Raw genomic sequence first — 18,841 nt, 5'->3', positions numbered from 1 at the left:
CAGAATTCCACTGGGTTTCCACACAAGAGCAAAAAAGAAAATTAAGGAAGCATAACTATTTAAAAGTACAGCATCGGAACTAGAGAAGATTCGTCGTCCACCTGCAAGATACAGATGACACAGTCTCACCTGCCAGAATGAGGAGGTCGGGAAGCATTTGCTGCATAAGGTCAAGGACCTTAAATAGGAACTGAAGCTCAACATCAAGAAGACAAAGATTCTCACCACTGGGCCAACTAGCGCCACCATGATAGATGGAGAAGAAACTGAGGTTGTTCGCAATTACAGCTTGCTCGGCTCCACAATCAACACTCTTGGCGCCAGAAGTCAGGAAATCAGAAGACAAACTGCATTGGGAAAAATCTGCTGGCAAGGACCTCTCCAGAGTGCTGAAGAGCAACGATGTCAGTCTACAGACTGAGGTGTGCCTAATCCAGGCCATCATGGTCTTTGCATTTACTTGCTAGGCTTCAGAGAACCGGGCAACAACTAAGGATGACAGTGTTAAATATTCCAATGACTGCCAAGAGAACCAACAAGTCTGTCCTGGAGAGAGTGAAACCAGGTGCTCCATGGAGGCAAGGATTTTGAAGCTTCATCTCACCTACTTTGGGAATGCTGCCAAGAGGGACCAGTCCTTGGAGAACATCATGCTTGGAAGGATGGAGGGACAACACAGGAGAGGAAGACCATGGGTGGGACGGACTGGTGGCAAGAAGCTGCGCTGCAATCCCAGAGGCACATGGTTCGAAGCCACCAGCTGCTTCCTTGGAGAAGGATGGGCAATCTCCTCCCGTGCGATAGTTGTTAAGTGCCCTCAACTCGAGCACGACTCATAGTGACTCTACGGACAAAAGATTGAAAGCCTGTTCTATATAGTATCATCATTGGTCTAATATTCATAGAGTTTCCAAAGGCCTGTTGTTTAAGAAGTGAATGCCAATCCTGCCCAAGCCTGTCACAATCTGGGAGCTCCACCAAATTCTGTCTACCACAAGTAACCATTATGACATTTGACACACCAGTGGCAGGCTGGCGTTCAGTATCACAGCAACCCCAAACGATTTATCTCCTCAGCAAATTGACAGATTAATGCAGAACCACTGTACTTCTCAAACACAATAACACCAGGCCCTAGGGCCCAACCAACTTTTAAATACAAAGGCTTGCCCACTGGTCCTGATTGACTTAAACAAGAGGCCTCCAGCCCACAGCTGATTGCGAGCAATCAGATTATACCACAACTGTGAACTAAATACAACAAAAACAACAGTAACAAAAACCAAACCCACAAGTTTACACCGGACTTTCACCTAAATCAACAGAACCTACCCTCCAGAATCCAACTACTTCTTCACATATGAGTCTCTAAACTGGAGAGTGAGTTAGGGCAAAACTGACTTAAAGACAAAGGCCCGTATGATGACTGCCCCTGAAAACCCTCCGGGGGTCAGCGATAAATCAGTTATGACTTTACGGTACATGACAACAATACTCTTTTTGGACATTTCTCCTCTCATCTGTTCCAATGCAGTGTACATCATCTATGTAAACTGGTTTTTCATTCAATCATTCCTTTATCCCACTCTAGGGCCTGTGTGTACTCAACCTAGTCAGTCTATTTCTTTTAGCCACTTAATGCTCCAGAGAGCATTGCCAGCCTAAGTGGTAAGAAGCTGCCCTGCAATTCCCAAAGGCATGTGGCTCGTTTTCACCAGCTGCTCTGTGGGAGAAGGCTGGCCCATCTCCAGTGTGGTTCAGTGCCTCTGAAAACCTGCTAGAAGGTCTGCTATGAGTCGGTTCTGACAAGTCAGCGCTGCATCTGCCCTGCAGCCCAGCAGCATGTCTCCACGTTGCACCTGGGGACCCGGGGAGGGAGGACAGGTGCCACGTTCTTCCAGGCACACGTCGCAGACCACAGTTCGCTCAGGTGAGCACTGTGATGACAGGAAGACAAGGCATGACCAGATGAAGCTTCCTCCTGCTGTGTATGGGGGTCACGGTGAGACAAAGCTGACTTCACAGCATCCACACATCCATCCATCATGCATTGACCTACCTGTCAACTTTCAATCACCTACTTGTTCATCCCTCCACCTCAAACCTACCAAGCCTCTACCATCCATCGCAAACTCAAAACACATCGCCATCCAGCAGAAGAAATCCCTAGAAGCCGTTCCTACGGGTCTCCAAGGGCATAAAACACAGTTTGCTACTGCAGAGCCTCTAGTGGATTTGAACCAGCAGAGTTGTGGCTTGAGGGAAAGGAGTGCAGCTCGCTGTGGATTATGCCACACACTCATAGAGTCCTCCACAACAGTAAGGTCTACTGGACCACGTCTGCCCCTAACCATTTGCAAACATGTGCTATAAAGATCCACCTGTTTATAGAGGACAGTATTAAGAGATGCGTGCAAAGCCTCTCCTTGAGAACAGAGAGTGCTGAAGGCTACTTTTAATGCCCTTCACCTTAATTATTAACTTGACACATCCCACAAATATTTACTGTCTTAGTGCATACTTACTCTACAAATATTTACTTCTTCCCAAAACACAACCAGCACATAGGAAAGCTCTGGGCAAGTCTTCTGTTGCAAGGCCCGCAGGACTGAAGAAATCCGGGACACGCTGGTGCTTTCCCAGAATGCCCGACACCCCCAGATGGGCGACATCACGACTCGCTCTGTCAACACTGGCTCCAGCAAAGTAAATGAGCTCAGCTCCAATGACTGACCCAAACTCATTTATAGCGTTTACTTTTTATTTTGTTCTGGGGTGAACCTGTACGCACCGAATTGCCTTTAGTGATTCTGTTCTCTGGTGTGTGTTGTGAGGGACACAGGTGTGCCTCAAGAAGCAGAAAGGGCTGAGTTTGACGACTACCACCGCCCTCCACTCCTCGGGAGGGAGTGGAAGGACGCAATGTGCTCACAGGGCCCCCACAATGAAGCCAGGTGTTGAAAGCTATCCTCAACATGCAGAATCCGGGGAACTCACAGAGCTGCAACTCCTTCCATGAGCAGGACAGCACAAGCACACTGCTCAAAGCACGGCAGACAAGGTCCTGGCACGACTGACACAGCTCTAACCAAAGGCTCCTGTGAGGTCAGGTGTCAAGTGCCTGGAACAGGCGAGGATGCTGAGGCTTCATCTTGCACGCCGTGGGCATGCTGTTGAGGGGCCCAGCCTTGGAAAATGACATCATGCTGGGGAAGGTGGAGGGAGGGTCAGCAGAAAGGAGCGACCCACAGCCTGGTGGATCCCTGTCAGACACTATGTGAGTTGTTGTTCTGGTCTGCTCCCATCAGCCACTGCGCAGGTCATCCGGGCCTGGTCTACTCCCATCATCAGTCAGTGCTCAGGTCATCGGGGCCTGGTCTACTCCCAGCAGTTAGTGTTCAGGTCATCTGGGCCTGGTCTACTTCCTTCAGCCAGTGCTCAGGTCGTCTGGACCTGGTCTGCTCCCATCAGCCAGTGCTCAGGTCATCCAGGCCTGGTCTACTGCCATCAGCCAATGCAGCAGGTCGTCTGGGCCTGGTCTACTGCCATCAGCCAGTGCTCAGGTCATCCGGGCCTGGTCTGCTCCCATCAGCCAGTGCAGCAGGTCGTCTGGGCTTGGTCTACTCCTACCAGCTACTGGATGGGGCGTCTCAGCCTGGTGTGATGCAGCTCCCCTACTTCCTGCAGGTCTAGGGAGCCTGCGGGGACGTTGGGGAGATGATAAACAGTGCCTTTCACCCGGACTCTCCCTTCCACTGGCTGTCTCCGGATCTGAAGAGAGCGCGGCCCACTAGCAGCAATCCGTATGGCCCTGGGGGGCCCTGGGGAGCCGTTGTCGTCCGCACTTCACGTGCTCACGCACTAATTGGTTTCCTTCAGATCGCTTTTAAAGTGGCAGTTTCTAAGGACCTTGTCACTACAAAAAAATCAATGCACAGGCAGCTCTTTAAAGGACCTCGCTGTTAGGAACAGCCAGAGGGGTAAAAAATGAACGAGGACACACTGCGGGCATCTGGAATTGCCACGGTTCTCCGTAACAACTCCACACTCAGCACTCAGTCCACTACACCATCAGGGCGGACCCTCCAAGTAAGGATTTCTCCCCCTCTTGAATTTAGCTTCTTGAGTACATTTTAAAAAATCTATCAGAAAGCTTCATACGTTTAAAAATGCAAATTCTCTTACGGATGGAATTGTGTCCCCCTAAAAGGTGTGCCAGGGAGCTCTGGTGGCCAAGTGGGTAAGGAGCTACACTGCCAACCCAGGGGCAGGAGGTCTGACTCTACCAGCTGTTCCCAGGGAGAAGGACAGACAATGTCCTCCGACATGACTTAAGAGTCTCCGAAAACCAGCTGTAGCGTCAGCCGTGAGCTGCTACCTACACTAGGGCAGGGCTGTAGTGTGTAGGAGGTTGAACTGTTACCTCAAAAGCCTCTCCAGCACGTTGAAATCACCAGCAGCTCTGAAAAGACGGGTAATCTCCTCCCCTGCATTTCACAGCCTGCTGAAACCTGCTAAAGTGGATTTGAACCAGGTGCCTCTGAGAGTGCAGGGCAACTCCTTACTACCAGCCCGCCAGAGCGCCCATCAGAGAGGTAGTCGCCTTCCAAGGTGGAGAGAGGGGCCTGGAATGTGGACTTCTCTGCAGGGCAGTGGTGTCATGGTCTCCAAGACAGACTACGGTCATCCACAGGTATCCACCCTCACAGGGGAGAGGTTGCTGTTGTTAGGTTCTGTGGAGTCAAGTAGGGCTCACAGAGACCTTATCAACAAAAGATCTAAACCCTGTTCTATCCTGAGCCAGCCTCACACTTCCTGACACACCAGAGCCCACTGCGGCCTTCACCATGTCAATCTACCTGGTCAAGGGTCTTCTTCTTCTTCACCGACCTTTCCAAGTATCATGTCTCTCTCCAAGAAATAGCCTCTCCTAGCAACATGCCTGAAGTATGTGCGGTGAAGCCTCATCATTCTTGCCTCCAAAGAGCACTCTGGCTGCACCCCCTCCAAGACATAGCTGTGTTTTCTTTGGGATGTTCAGTGCTCTTCTCCAACACCACAGCTCAGAGGCAAAAGTTAAAAACATGTGCATGCGCACATACACACACAAATTATTATGAGCAGCGTCAGTGACTTGACTCCCCCACGGGATACCTGTGAGCCTGAGGCGATGAAGGAAAAGGCAAGGCTACGGACACGTGTGCACTCTTGACTCCAGAACTGACCATGAACTTGTTCGGGTTCACAGCGGCCCTAGTGGCTCAATGCTCAGCAGCAAAGGACAAGGTCAGCGGCATGGCCACCCCCAGCCGCTCGGCAGGACAAGGAGGTGACAGCCGCTTCTGTGAAGGTTCAGAGCTCCGCACACTCTCTGGGGCCATTCTCCCGTCCTCCAGGGCCGCCAGGGTGGCCGCGCCTCGGAACCGATTGCGGTGCTAGTATGTGGGGTGTGGAGGACCCGCTAAGAGTCACAGAAGTGTCCCTGAGACAAAGATGGCCCTCAAAGATGCGCTGGACCCAAACCACAGGATTGTCAGTGGCCTCCCGTGCACCCGAAAACTGGCCAAGGACTCAGGAAGATGAATGATGGCTTTTAAGTGATCATGATGGACACACTGTGGACCGACAAAAGGACACATACAGAGAGATCTGGTTGGGGGAAAGTGCAGCCAGAGTGCTTCCCTGGAAGCCAGGCTGGGGAGATTTCTGACTCACGAATGGTGGGAGTGATCACAGGAGGGGCCTGGGCCCCAAAAGACGACATATCATGCTTGGAGAAGCAGAGGGTGTGTGAAAGAGAGGAAGACTGTCTGGGAGACGGAGTGGTATTGAGACTGCAGCTCAGGGTGCAGACCCAGTGAGCGCTGTGAGGAAGGACAGGGCTAGGCAGGGACTGGCTCTGTGGTCCACGGCCTCATGGGCACACCCCCGACCCCCAGCACATCAGCTGTGTGTTCAGGGCAGCGGGCGGGGACGTCACCTGGCAGCAGCTCGGCGGTGGGGAACACCTGCTTCAGCCGGCTCTGGCTCTCCTCCAGCAGCTCCTCCGTGGACATGGGCAGCTGCAGGACACGGATGATGATGGCGGCGGCCTCGGACGCCTTCTTCCCCATCACCAGAGACTTCACCTCCCACGAGTACGTCTGCCCGTAGCGGCTGCATATTTCCTGGAACACCACCGAGTAGAGGCGCTCGGTGTCTGCGGGGACAAGAAGGGAGCACAAAGGTGGTGGTTTTGCCCAGTGTGCCCTCTACCCCTGGAGCATGGACAGGCACCCCGGAGTCAGCTGCCGTGGGGACCCTTGAGTCGCTGGTGACTCCACTGTAGGGAGGAAGAGTGGAGGTGTCCCCTCAGGTCAGCTAGGCAGTACACCCTGCGGGAGAAAAGATCTGGGGACGCAGTCCCTGGGACCCTGTGAGCAGCCTGCTCTCTTCCGGGGTCTCAAGGTATTAGAATGCATGCAACAGCAGCTGGCAGGACAAACCCTACTTCCCAGGTCTTCCTCCTTAGGACCTGCTGGACAGGTTAGGACCTGTGACCTTTTGTTAAGTGGCCAAGTGCTTAACACTGAGCCCCCTGGGTTCCCTCCAGTCTGGGTGCTCTCTGGGCATCCCTGCTCCCTGGGGGGGACAGTATGTGAGGACTCTGGGGCCAGCAGTGGGCTGGAGAGGCAGCCAGTCAACCCCGACGACCTAAGCTCACACACTTTTCTTCCAGGAGGAGCTGAGTGACCAGCACATTGGGGCAGAGGGAGAGGGGTACGAGATGGAAACAAGGCCTTTGAAGAAGCATAAATCCCCAAGGAGCTGGAGAGCCAGGGCATCCTTTAGAAGTGTTTTAAGAGCTTAGCACATCACAATGCTTTGCATTTAAAAGACAAGGCTGGATTAAAGACCCATGGGGGGGGGGGGGGACCATCCGGATGGCTGTCCTCCCGGATGGCCCCTGAGCCTCTGCAGGAAGAAAAGGCAGGCAAGAGCCAAGGCTTGAAACCCCTTAGACCCAACAGAATGCTACCAGCTGATGACATACCTCCCCAGGACAGTAGCCTTCAAGGTGAAAACGCAAATGACAGGCCGACTCCGGCCTGGGGCTGCGGTGCCGTGTAGCCTTGCCAGCTGCTGCCGCTTCATGCGCTGTCTAATAGGACATCCTGCACTGTTCAGAACACACATGTCCGCACTCAGGCACACAGATCAAGGGGGCCTGCCCTTTCCTGGCAGAGTCAGAGAGCAAGGTGGAGACTGAGGGGCCCACGTGTGCAACCCCGGAGAGACAGCAGCCCACAACGGCTGCAGGGGCTGGCAACGCCAGGCAGCTGGAAGGGTCAGTGGTTCAAGGCTAAGGGCAGCTCTGCAGGAGACCAATAAGGCAGTCGGCTTCTGTGGCGTTCACAATCCTTAAGGGTCAGTGAGTCAGCAAGGGGGCTGCCGGGCTCCACGATCAAAACTCTTGGCACCAGCAGTCAGGAAATCAAAAGGTGAATTACACTGGGGAAGTCTGCTATCAGAAACCTCTCCAGAGTACTGAAAAGCAATGATGTCTGTCTGGGGTCTTCACAATTACTTGCTCTGCATCAGAGAGCTGGACAGTAACCAAGGATGACAGAAGAAGAATCTATGTGTCTGAGCTGTGATGCAGAAGAAGAATCTTGACCATACCTTGGACTGCCAAGAAAACAAATCGGTCTGTCTTGGAGAGGGTGAAACCAAGTCTCTCCTTGGAAGCTAGGGTTTGGAAGCTCCACCTCACTTACTTTGGGCACGTGGCCAAGAGAGATCGGTCCTTGGAGAAGGACATCATGCTCAGAAGGGTCGAGGGACAGCACAGGAGAGTAAGAACGGATGAGAAGGATTGACACAGTGACTGGGGCCAGGGGAGTTGGTGTGTCAGAATTAGTGAGACTGGCTCAGGACAGGGCAGGGTTCAGAGCTGCTGTACATAGGGACGCTGTGGGCTGCAGGTGATTGGATGGCAGATAACAACTGGACAAACGTGTTAAAGCTTGTCATTGTGTTTAGATACCTTTGTGTTAGCTTATGACTCACTGCAACCATCTGAACGAAGGATTTGAACCTTGGCCCCATTCAGCCTTTCCTCATCATCTGATACTCTCAAGCCTACTGTTAAGAGTCACTGTGGATTTTTTTACAGGGAGGGATGTCTTCCTCTTTTTCATCTGTCACATGCAGCCCTTGTCAAAGAAGACAAAGAGCTCTGATGACCCAGTGGGTTCAACACTGGCTTGCTAATTGAAGAGTTAGCAGTTCAAAGCCACAAGTCTCTCCTTGGAAGCAATGCTGCAGCAGTCTGCTTCTGTCAACGTGACCGCCCTTGAGACCTGACGGGGCATGGCCGCTCTGTCCTCCAGGGTCACTGTGGGTCAGAATGGCCTCAGTGGGTGTGGGCTTAGAGAAGACATAATGAGTCACACCCACAGCTCTCTCAGATATCTTTTTTTTTAAATTATTATTTTTGTATGAGTGTACCGTCAAATCAGATCTGACTGGTACAGGAGGAGATTGTCCCTCCTTCCCCGGCAGAGCATCTGGTGGATTCGAACCGTGCGCCTCTGGGATTGTAGTTGCAGCTCCTTGCCACTAGGCCAACAGAGCTCCCCTTCAGATATCTTTTTAAGAAACATTACTGTTGGAGTGAAAATTGTTACTATGTGCTGTAGAGTTGCCTGCAACTCACAGCAACGCTATGTTCAACAGCTCTGAACCCTGCTCTATCCTGTGCCAACCTTATTGTCTCTGACACACCTACCTACCCGAATTACCCCAGTCACTGAGTCAATTCATCTCGTCGAGGGTCTTCCTCTCCTGTGCCACCCTCCAAAGCATGTTGTCCCTCCCCGAGGACTGGTCCTTCCATGCAACATGCCCAAGTATGTGAAAATACAGACAGCTGAATGGAGGCCCTCGTTAGAGAATGCTCTGTGGGGTCCCCAGAATGTGTGGTACGTCTTAACCTCTCTGGGAACAGTGAGAGTCCCAGTTGGGGAAGAGTGTTCCGTCAATGAGGCAAGGGCTGGTGTAGATGTACGTGTCTTGAAAACGTCCCCAAGCAGCATTTTGGAGCTTGCTGCTTAAATGAAAGCCAATTATGTTTATCGAGGGGCAGAGAACATCCAAGACCAGGAACACATCCGTCGTCACAGAGCCAAAACGGTCGCTCTGCCAAACCACCAAGCAGGATGTATCCTCTTATTGTTTGATCAGGCACTAGGCACTACAGGTAACAGAATTCATAATTGGATGGCAGACCAGCAGGCGTGTTAAAGGCGGGGTACCTAGGATCAAGTATCTGGCAAAAAAAAAGTCCATAACACATGTTGTTGTTGTTGGTATGCACCATCGAGTCACCGGCAACTCAAAGCAACGCTACATACAACAGCTCTGACACGTGCCCTAAACTGAGCCAATCTCACCGTCTCTGTCAGACTTAATTCCATTTCTCCCGTTACTGAGTTAATTCATCTCATCCTGGGCCTTCTTCTATGACTGGTCAAAACTATAGAGTCTTCAACACATCTGGAAGCAGCAGTCAGGAAATCCAAAGGGGTAGCACATTAGGAAAATCTGCTAAATTAGTACTTGCAACCACAGACATGACTGAAAATGGAATGCTAAAGAGCAACAATGTCCACTCAAAGACTAAGGTGCACCTGATTCCAAGCCACAGGTTTTTCAATTGCTCTCTAGAGACATGCAAGTTGCAAAATGAATGAGGGAGAATGGAGAATAATCAATGCTTTGAACAAGGGTCCTGGAGAGGAGTACTGAATATAGCGTGGACTTTAAAAAAAACTCCAACACCCCAGACAGGTCTGTCTCAGAGGTAGTGTCACCAGGGTGCTTCTCTGAGGCAAGGATGGTGAAACATCATCTCATATGCTTTGGGCATGTTGTCAAGAGGCACCAGTGCCCCAAAATAACAACATACGGGGGAAGGTTGAGGGGTCAGTGAAAGAGGGGAAGAAGCTCAATGAGATGGACGAATACAGAGACTCTAACCATGGGCTTGGACGCAGACAAGATTAGGAGGATGGCGAAGGGCAGGCCAGAGCTTCGCTGTGTTTTTTATCATGTATCTTGGGGTTAGAATCAACTAGAGTGCAGCAAACAACAGCTTCCCCACAGAGAAGTGGGATTGCCAAGTGGCCAAAAGTCTCCGGCATTCCATTTACGAAAAGGTGGTGGGCGGAAGCGAGGTCACCGATTCATTTTCAATCATGTCCATGGTTATGAATACTTAGATAATAGTCTCTCTTCAAACCCTCATCTATTTGTCTGTTAAGGCCAAAGACCTTTGGGGAACAGATTTGATATTCTAAGCACAACATATCTGAGGGGGAAAGGAAAGCAGTGACAGGAACTCCCTTGGAAAAGCAGCTTCTAAACTTCCAACGTGAACTTCAGACTCACGGCTGGAATTGAGAACTGGCGAGCTCACCGTTTTAGAAGGCCCTATCTGCATACAAACCAAGTGTCTCTGGTTTCAGACTCTCCTAGGAATCATTCTCTTTAAAAGAGAGAAGAAATTGTGCCAAACTGTGGTTTCACCCCAACCATCCTCAGCCCACCCCCTGCCTCCCGCTGGGATCCCCAGACACGTTCTACTAAGCATCCCTCTATTGTTATGATGGTCTCATGCAGTATTTGTCCTCACGACGGGTGGTGATTCATTTTATAAAACAGCACACATGATTCTAAATAAACCAGTACCAAATAAAGACCATAATGCATGAGAATGATTGCCAGGAAAAATGCGAACAAATATTAGCATGAAATACAATGTATATGAACTTACTAAGCTAATCAATTTTTTAAAAAAGAGGAGGAAAAAACCCCCAGTTTCTCCTTTCCTCTATTTTCCTGGTTTCCTCCTTCCCTTTTTTCACATTTATGCACATCTCCATAGTTACCCTTCCATTTTTACAATCATGGGTTTGAGAAGTGTCTGTCCTTTTGAAATCAAGTTAGTTCATTGAGCACACAATTTACATCCATGAAACACAATACTCATGAATGTATGGAAACAATGTATGCAAATGAAATACAATGTGAATAATTGTGTGAAATACAACAGTACATGAAAGATTGTATCAAACACAATGTACATCAAAGACTGTATTAAACACAGTAGACAAGAACAAAATACAATGTAAGCAAATGATTGCAGGCAAGCCAGTTTAAAAAAAAATCAGGTAACTGCCCAGCCTCACATTAGTGTTGTTGTTGTTTAATGCCATCGAGTTGTAGACGACTCATAGGGACCCTATGAACGAACAGCCTGAGCACTGTTCGTACATCGAGTTTCTGGAGGCAAGCCATTTTAGTGTTAGGGGAAAAAATTTCCAACCATCTCTCCTAACTTCAACTCAGCTGGGATCTGCAAGTGGGAGGAATTTCCACCAACTCTGCTCTCAACAAGAAGAAAATCCCAGGAATGGGGGGGCAAAGCCGATGAAGGAAGGAAGGAAGGAAGGAAGCACACACAGAGGGGAAGAGACTGCTGGAGAAACAGGGAGCAGAAGCCGGGAAGAGACAAGGAATCCCTCTGGCAGCAGGTGGAGAGGGGACATGGCACTGGTTCTGACCCAAACCAGCGCTGTGGGATGGGGCCAACTGAACGGTGCCCCAAGGCTCCCGCGTGGGCTGACCCTGACGCTGGGAAATCAGTGAAAAGAACAAGGGAGGGGCTCTTGCCAGGAGCAGCGTGCTACAGCTGTCTCCCTCCCAAGAGCCAGCAGCTTCCAACAATTGATTAGCAGCCAATGACTCCACCAGGGCACCTGTCAGTAACACCTGAAGTAAAAAAACCCCAAACTCACCACTCGTGAGTCACTCTGACTGGTAGGAGCATGTGCTTGAAGTTTAGCTGGTGACCAGTCTCACCATCTCCAACACACCCCATTATCTCAATCACTGAGTCAGTCCATCTCCTCCAGAGTCTTCCTCTCCTGTGCTGTCCCTCCACTCTTCAAGCATCGATTCTTCTTCTATCACCCTCAGGCATTGTACAGCTCTCTGATGCATAGCAAGTGATTGCAAAGACCATGGCCTGGAACAGGTGCACCTTAAGTCTCCAGAATGGCACTGTTGCTCTTTAGCACTCTGGAGAGGCCCCCTGACAGTACAGACGTGACACTGAGCCAGTCTATGAACAAGGTAGGGAGCTCTGGTGGCCTAGGAGTAAGAACTTGTGCTGCCAACAAAGGAAGATGGTTCAAATCCACCAGATGCTCTGGGAGACAAATGGACAATCTTCTCTTGTACAATCTGTAGCCTCTGAAAACCCGCTGGAGGGTCAGCTATGACTCAGTTTGGACTCGAAGGTACACAACAACAGCATAAACAAGGAATCACAACTTATCAGTTTGCCGTATTGTGGTGCCTTGTGGAAGCTATGCTATGTGTGTTTCAGATATAGTAAGGTCACTATGTGGGGGGTCGGGAGGAGGAGGGTTTGTCACATTCTAGCAGAGCTTCCTAACAAATGCAGACAAAGATGGAAAACTGGCTACCTACTTCTAAAATAGTGGGCCTTTGGAAAACCTAAGAATTACAGAATTGTATGTGAATTACTAAGGAGCAGTGATGTCACTTTGAGGACTAAGGTGCACCTGATTCAGGCCATGGGCTTTCAGTCACTTGCTATGCATGTGAGAGCCAGAAAATGACTAAAGATGACAAGAAAAACTGAGCTTTTTGAATTGTGCTGGAGATGAGCGCTGAACAGTCCATGGACCGTCAAAAAGACACACACAGAGGTATGTATTGGAGAAGGTGCAGTCAGAGCACTCCTTGGAGGCAAAGATGATGAAGCTTCATCTCATAGACTTTGGCCATGTTGCTAGGAGAGGTTATTGCTTGGGGGGGGGGGCGGGGGGGAGACATGATGCTTGAGAAGGGGGAGGGCCGGCAAACGAGAAAAAGATCGTCGGCCAGGTGGGTGATACAGTGACTGTAGCCACGGGCATGAAGGTGTTGGAAACACTGTGAAGACGGCACAGGTAAAGGCAGGGTAGGGAGCTGTTGATCAGAGGATTGCTGGGAGTCCCAGTCGACTCCACAGCACCTAACAACAACGTCAACAAGGCAAGGAGACCGAATGAGGTCCAGCAATCAATTCCAGGTCACTCAGCCCTTGTGCGAAAGGCTCAGGGTTGCCCATCAGGTGACAATGGCAACTCTTTGCTGTGAGCTAGATTCTGCACAGACACACACACACCACTTCATGCACACCTCATGAATTCCTGGCGCCACCCCAGGTCACCAGGGGCCTGGTGGGGCGACGGTGCAGCTAAGCAAAAAGTTAGCCGCTACTGCATGGGAGAAGACAACCTGCAGACCTGCTTCTGTGATGGTAACATTCGAGACCAACCTCTGGGGCCTTGCAACGCCGTCACATGGAGTCACTCTGAGTCACAGCAGACGCGGTGGTATGCAGCCACATTCACAAGACAGGGGCGGGTTGTAAAGTTCCATCCTGCGCCAGCAGCGTCAAGCCTCCGAAGCGTGTTAGAAACGCAGGTGGCTCAGGCCCAGCCTGGACCTGCTCAACCAGAATCCAGGACCCGGGGCTCAGCTGCCAGGTGGGTCCAAACCAGGCCCCCAAATGAAGGCTACCTCCACTCTCATTTAACAGCGACGAGATGACACCTGCAGGGGTCCAAAGGCTGCAAACAGCTTGCACCTGACTGCTAAGCTGAAGGTGGGCAGTTCAGGCCCACCCCGAGGTACCAAGGAAAAAAGGCCTGGCAAGCAACCTCTGTTACAATCACAGCCAAAAAAAAACAGTGCTCAGTTCTCCACGGTCACATGGGCTCGTCCTGAAGGAAAAATTAACAACCGGCTAGCATTTCATTAGTATCTGTGGCAACAGATTTTAGAAAAATGACATTCGTGCACTGCAAACGGCACAGCCCTCCTCAAATGCTTGCTTCTTACACGTGTGCTATGTGCATGGTATGTGTATACGTGATAGGTACGGGGCATGCCAACGACTCCTTATGATGGCTAGGATTGCTCCAATAAATACTAACAGTGTCGTAAGCAGCTGAGCAATTCACCCTGCTTCACATGCATGACCGGCACGTCCTGATAAGACTTCCTGGGAGGGATCTGGATGCTGGGGGTGGGAGGCTGCCAAAGGCTGCACCTTTGCTGCATTTCCAGGTCTGTGGTCTGAACTACTCTGTTAGTTTCTCCTCCTCGCCACCCCTCAGCAGCTGGCTGGTAGCCTGAACCTTGGTTTTCAAAGGAAAATGCTCACTTCTTCAGCCCGTGACTTTTCTAAGCTGGAGCCTTTATGATCGCCCCTGTGCAACCGCATCTCGTTGGGAAGGATGCACTTGCAACCCTCCAGCTGTCCTGTGCATACCTTCCACTCTGCACACGAAAGAGGATGACAACGACACTGGATGAAAGCCACGCGCTCCTGTAGACAGGGGCATGCGGCTGCAAGCAGGGGAAATGCCCTGAAAACCTTACTGACTCGCTGGATTTGGACACACCGCCAGGGGACAAACGATGGCTGCAGGATGATGTGGATTTCCCAGCACAGTGACAGTGGGGAGCAACTGCGATCAGAGCCCAGACAGGATGAAGCATCCTCAGCAAACGGAATTCTGCCCAGACCCCCAGAGGGGATACTGGATGCCCTCTGCAAACAGAGAATTTCTCCCAGCCTCCCACCGGAGGGGATGCTGTGTCTGAACTTTGGTCTTAAAGATTAAGCTTACCCACTGTTATGTTGGCAACACTTAAGTATAAGGAAACCATAGTCTCCGGATATTGAATTTTTTTTAGGATGACTGGCTTAAACTAAGTAAAAACCACAGGGAGACAAACAACAGTCCTATAGAAGTACAGCTGCCTGCACAGCATTTACAAAGGCTGGAATCTCTATGGCACCAGATGGCCACTTCTTCCAGATGGCCACATCTTCCTCCTGTGGAATAGCTGACCCTTCAGTGAGCAGCCGAGTGCATATTAGCCACTGCACCACCAGGGTCCCTTCTAGCTATCATCTACGTATCTATCCATCTGGCCATTCACTCAATCCATCCATCCATGTCTGTCTGTCTGTCCATCCATCCATCTAACCACCTGTCCATCCCTGTCTGTCCGTCCATCCACCCTTTCCATCTATCCATCCACCCATCCCATATGTCCATCCGTCTGTCCCTCTATCCATCCATCCCATGTATCCATCCACTATCCATTCACTTATCCTATCTATCCAACCATCCATCCCTCTATCTGTCCATCCACCCCTTCCATCTATCCTTCCACTAATCCCATCTATCCATCAATTCATTCATCCTATCTAGCCTCCATCCATCCATCCATCCTCTATCTGTCCTTGTACCCATCCCCCCTCTATCCATCCATCCACCCACCCATCCAGTCATCCTATCTATCTAGCCAGTGTATCCATCCATCCACCCACCCATCCCATTCCTCCATCCCTCTATCCATCCATCTGTCCCATCTACTCATCTCATTCCTCCATCTCTCTATTCATCCATCCCATCCCTTCATTCCTCTATTTATGTACCACCCACCCATCCCATCCCTCTATTTATCTATCTGTCCATCTATTCACCCACCTCATCTATTTACCCATCCATCCACCCACCCACCCAGCTTGGTGTAAATTCCACATTTCAAAAAGAGCAGTTAAGCCACTGCCCTTCGTATCGCATTTCCCAGAGAGCTCTGCTGGCTTAGCTGGAAGGTGCTGCACTGTGAACACGTTGCCGCAAATGATGGCAAAATGTGTTTCTAAGCACCGTTGTCAATTTAAAAGTGTGTGGCAATGTGTTACCTCAAAGTCAAGTGGTTCAAATCCACCAGCTGTTTCACCGGGGGAAAGGAGCAATCTCCCCCGATGTGTTTCACTGACACTGGGAGCACTCTCGCAGGTCAGCTAAGGGGTGGGTCCTTATAACATCACATACCCCTGCACCACCCCTGCACGGTGGTCTTCTTTAGCCAGTCTGCACTTTTCCTGTCAATGGACTGTAAAATCTGGCTATTTGAATAACATGTCCTATCAAACTAGTCTATGGCCTTTCAAAGTGCTATCAAAGGGCGCTTAAGAGAACTCAGAGCAGGGAATAATTCTGCATGTGTCTGGTGTTTATGATTTTCATTTTGTGAACGCTTTAATTGAATTTGGTCTATTAGGAAGGATAATGCTATAAATAAAGTGTTAAGCACATATTTGGATTCCTTATTTACATGTGTCATTTACAACATTATCAAACGCTACTGGAACATTAAAATGAAGCTATGATCATCATCTTCATAAACTTATTGGACTGTGAGTGGAGATGTTCAAATTGCTCTTTCGTGTAGGATCCAAAGTGTAAGGTCAATACCATCTCTTCTGTGTGGGCACCAGATCTATAGACAGCACTCCATCTTCAGATGCTAGGCACCCGGAGGGAAGTCAGAGGGTGCCAGTTAAAGGCTGGTGTGCCTCAGACCGGAGCCCTGCCTGTGCAATGGACTAGGTACTGGGTAAACCAAAAGATGGGCAGTTCAAATCCACATGAGAGAGATGAGGCAGCGGTTTCCTAAGAAGTCACAGCCTTGGAAGATTGAGAGGGCACTCCTAGTCTGTCCTACATGGTTGTTCTTGGGTGCCGGCAAATTGACAACAACTTACAGTGTCCCTGTGTCCCAAAGATCTGAAGTGAACCCCATCCTGTGCAGTCTGCACAGCACTGGGGGGTTTTGTTCTGGGTCTCGTCTACTGTAGAGCTGGCCTGAGACCTCAGTCGGCAGCCACAAGTCAGGGGGTGTCCGTGACGCTCTCACTTCCCACCTGATGGCTAGAACTGTGGGGTTTCCCACCACCCTGCAAGCCTGGAGGGGGGCTGGGGGCCCCAGGCCCTTGACTTCTGACCTGCTGACTCCCATGAGTTTGCTGACCTGATTTACAGACATCACAGAAATGTCTAGACCTCAGGGGCAGCAGGCCAATGCCTGACCCATCGCATCTCTGGGATTCCTGGAGATGGCTGTATGAGAAAAGTCACTGCTGTTATGAACTGCTGAGTCAAAGCCAACTCACAGCTGCCCCTCCAGCGAATTTCCAGAGGCTTTGTATCATCACATGGGAGGAGACTCCCATCCTTCTCCCGCCGAGCAGCTGGTGCATTTGAACCACCGGCCTTCGGGTTGGCAAGCTAGAATCCCAGGCTACCCACGGGGATGTCGCTGCTGCTCCCAGTCGGAGCCCAGGATAGTAAGAAAGGGGACAAGTACAATTGAAGGGGTTCTGGTGGTGTCACTGGTAAAACTGGGGAAATCACAGGCCACTGGTCCTACCAGCTGCCCTGCAGGAGGAGGAGGAGGAGGAGGACGAGGCAGAAGTCGGTTTCTGCAAAGGTGTCGGCCTCAGAAAGCCCCAGGACGGCTGTACCTTGTCTTCTGAGTCGGGGCCCTGAAGATAGGGGGTCTGCTTTGGGGTCTGTAGGTGCAAATAGCTGTTCACACACGGGGTTCTGGGCATCACAGTGGTTTTTCCCTGTGGAAAGGCGCCCCACCAGCCACATATGAAGTACCCCGCACCCCGATTATTTCTGGCTCTTGAGCGTTCTCTCGTGGGGATGCTAACGAGAGCTGGTGGTGCAGGCCGAAGGCAGGCAGCCACCCCGCAAGGATCCAGGAATACTTAAGGATGGGTATGTTTTGGATTGTTAAATGGCCAGCCCGCTCCTGCAGTCCTTACTGGCGGACCTGGTAACTGTTTATTAACTAGAATGGCCCCCAGACGTGGTTGAGGAGGCCACCTTCCACCTCGGGTGAGGTGGCCCGGTAAACACAGCATCGTGCTGGGGGTTGGCAGGAGAGGAGGGGTGGAACAGAAGACAGGAGAGTGCTGGTGGCACGTCTGGCAGCCACGGCTGTGAACTTAATTAGATCCCAACTGGAGGGCGGGCGTTGTCAGGGTACAATTAGTGAGCCCCCCAGCTTGTCCTTCAGAATGCACAGTAACACTGGACATTAGTCCAGGTCCCTGCTTGTGTCCATGTTGTACCCTCATGAGGCCCGGTAGGCACTGAAGACGAAGCGTGCAGATAAGGGACATGTTCAGCTTTGGTGAGGCAGCGTGAAAGAACCGAAAGGTTGGCAGTTCAAAGCCACCTGGAGGCGTCTTGAGTGAAATGCCGGGGGACTTGCTTCTGAAAGATGAGAGCCAGTAGAAACTCCATGGAAACTGCACACACGGGCACATGCAATAGGAAATCACAAGGGACAGGGTTCTGACCAACTGGATCCCCCCAGTCCTCACCACATCACGTCACAGCCCCCCACCCCCACTCCTTAGATGCTGGAGGAGTGACGTGGCCCTGACAATCCTCACCAGGTCTCTATTCTGGTCATTGTCTCAAGCACCAACCCCAGCTTTGCTCATGGTTTTGCTACTGGCCTAAGGTTTTAGGCACAGAGCAAGGATGTTACTTAAAGACTAAGATGCACCCAAATCTAAACAATGGTATTCTTCATGGCTTTGTATGCATGTGAGTGCTGGATGATGAATAAAGAGAGAACGGATGCCTTTGCTTTTGGCGGAGATGAGATGCTGCATATGCCACAAACTGCCAAAACAATGAGTGACTTAATCTCAAGACAGAACTCAAGGGGGCTCCCGTGAAGCTAGGATGGTGACAGCACGCTATCAGGAGGGCCCAGTGTCTGGAAAAGAAGAAAAGGGTCAGCAAAGTCAAGGGCCGACCTACTTTTGAGACAGGAAGACTGTGGCCAAGATGGAATGACACATGGCCGCAGCAGAGACCCCAGGATGAGTACACTG

The 18,841-nt window shown here is 50.7% G+C and overlaps 1 protein-coding gene across 1 annotated transcript in view; it reads right to left on the bottom strand.

Moving 5' to 3' along the window:
* The window catches only part of HDHD1 (haloacid dehalogenase-like hydrolase domain containing 1), a 49,279-nt gene that overhangs the window by 13,135 nt on the left and 17,303 nt on the right, over positions 1–18,841 (bottom strand). Inside the window, exon 2 of the mRNA XM_006901776.1 lies at positions 5,981–6,199. Within this exon, the coding sequence (XP_006901838.1) occupies positions 5,981–6,199 (219 nt within the window). The remainder of the gene's footprint in view (positions 1–5,980; positions 6,200–18,841) is intronic.

The sequence above is a fragment of the Elephantulus edwardii genome, unplaced genomic scaffold (genome assembly GCF_000299155.1).
Source record: "Elephantulus edwardii isolate Elephantulus edwardi_28Jun2011 unplaced genomic scaffold, EleEdw1.0 scaffold00344, whole genome shotgun sequence".
NCBI lineage: Eukaryota > Metazoa > Chordata > Mammalia > Macroscelidea > Macroscelididae > Elephantulus > Elephantulus edwardii.
This window is presented reverse-complemented; position numbering and strand designations above follow the sequence as displayed.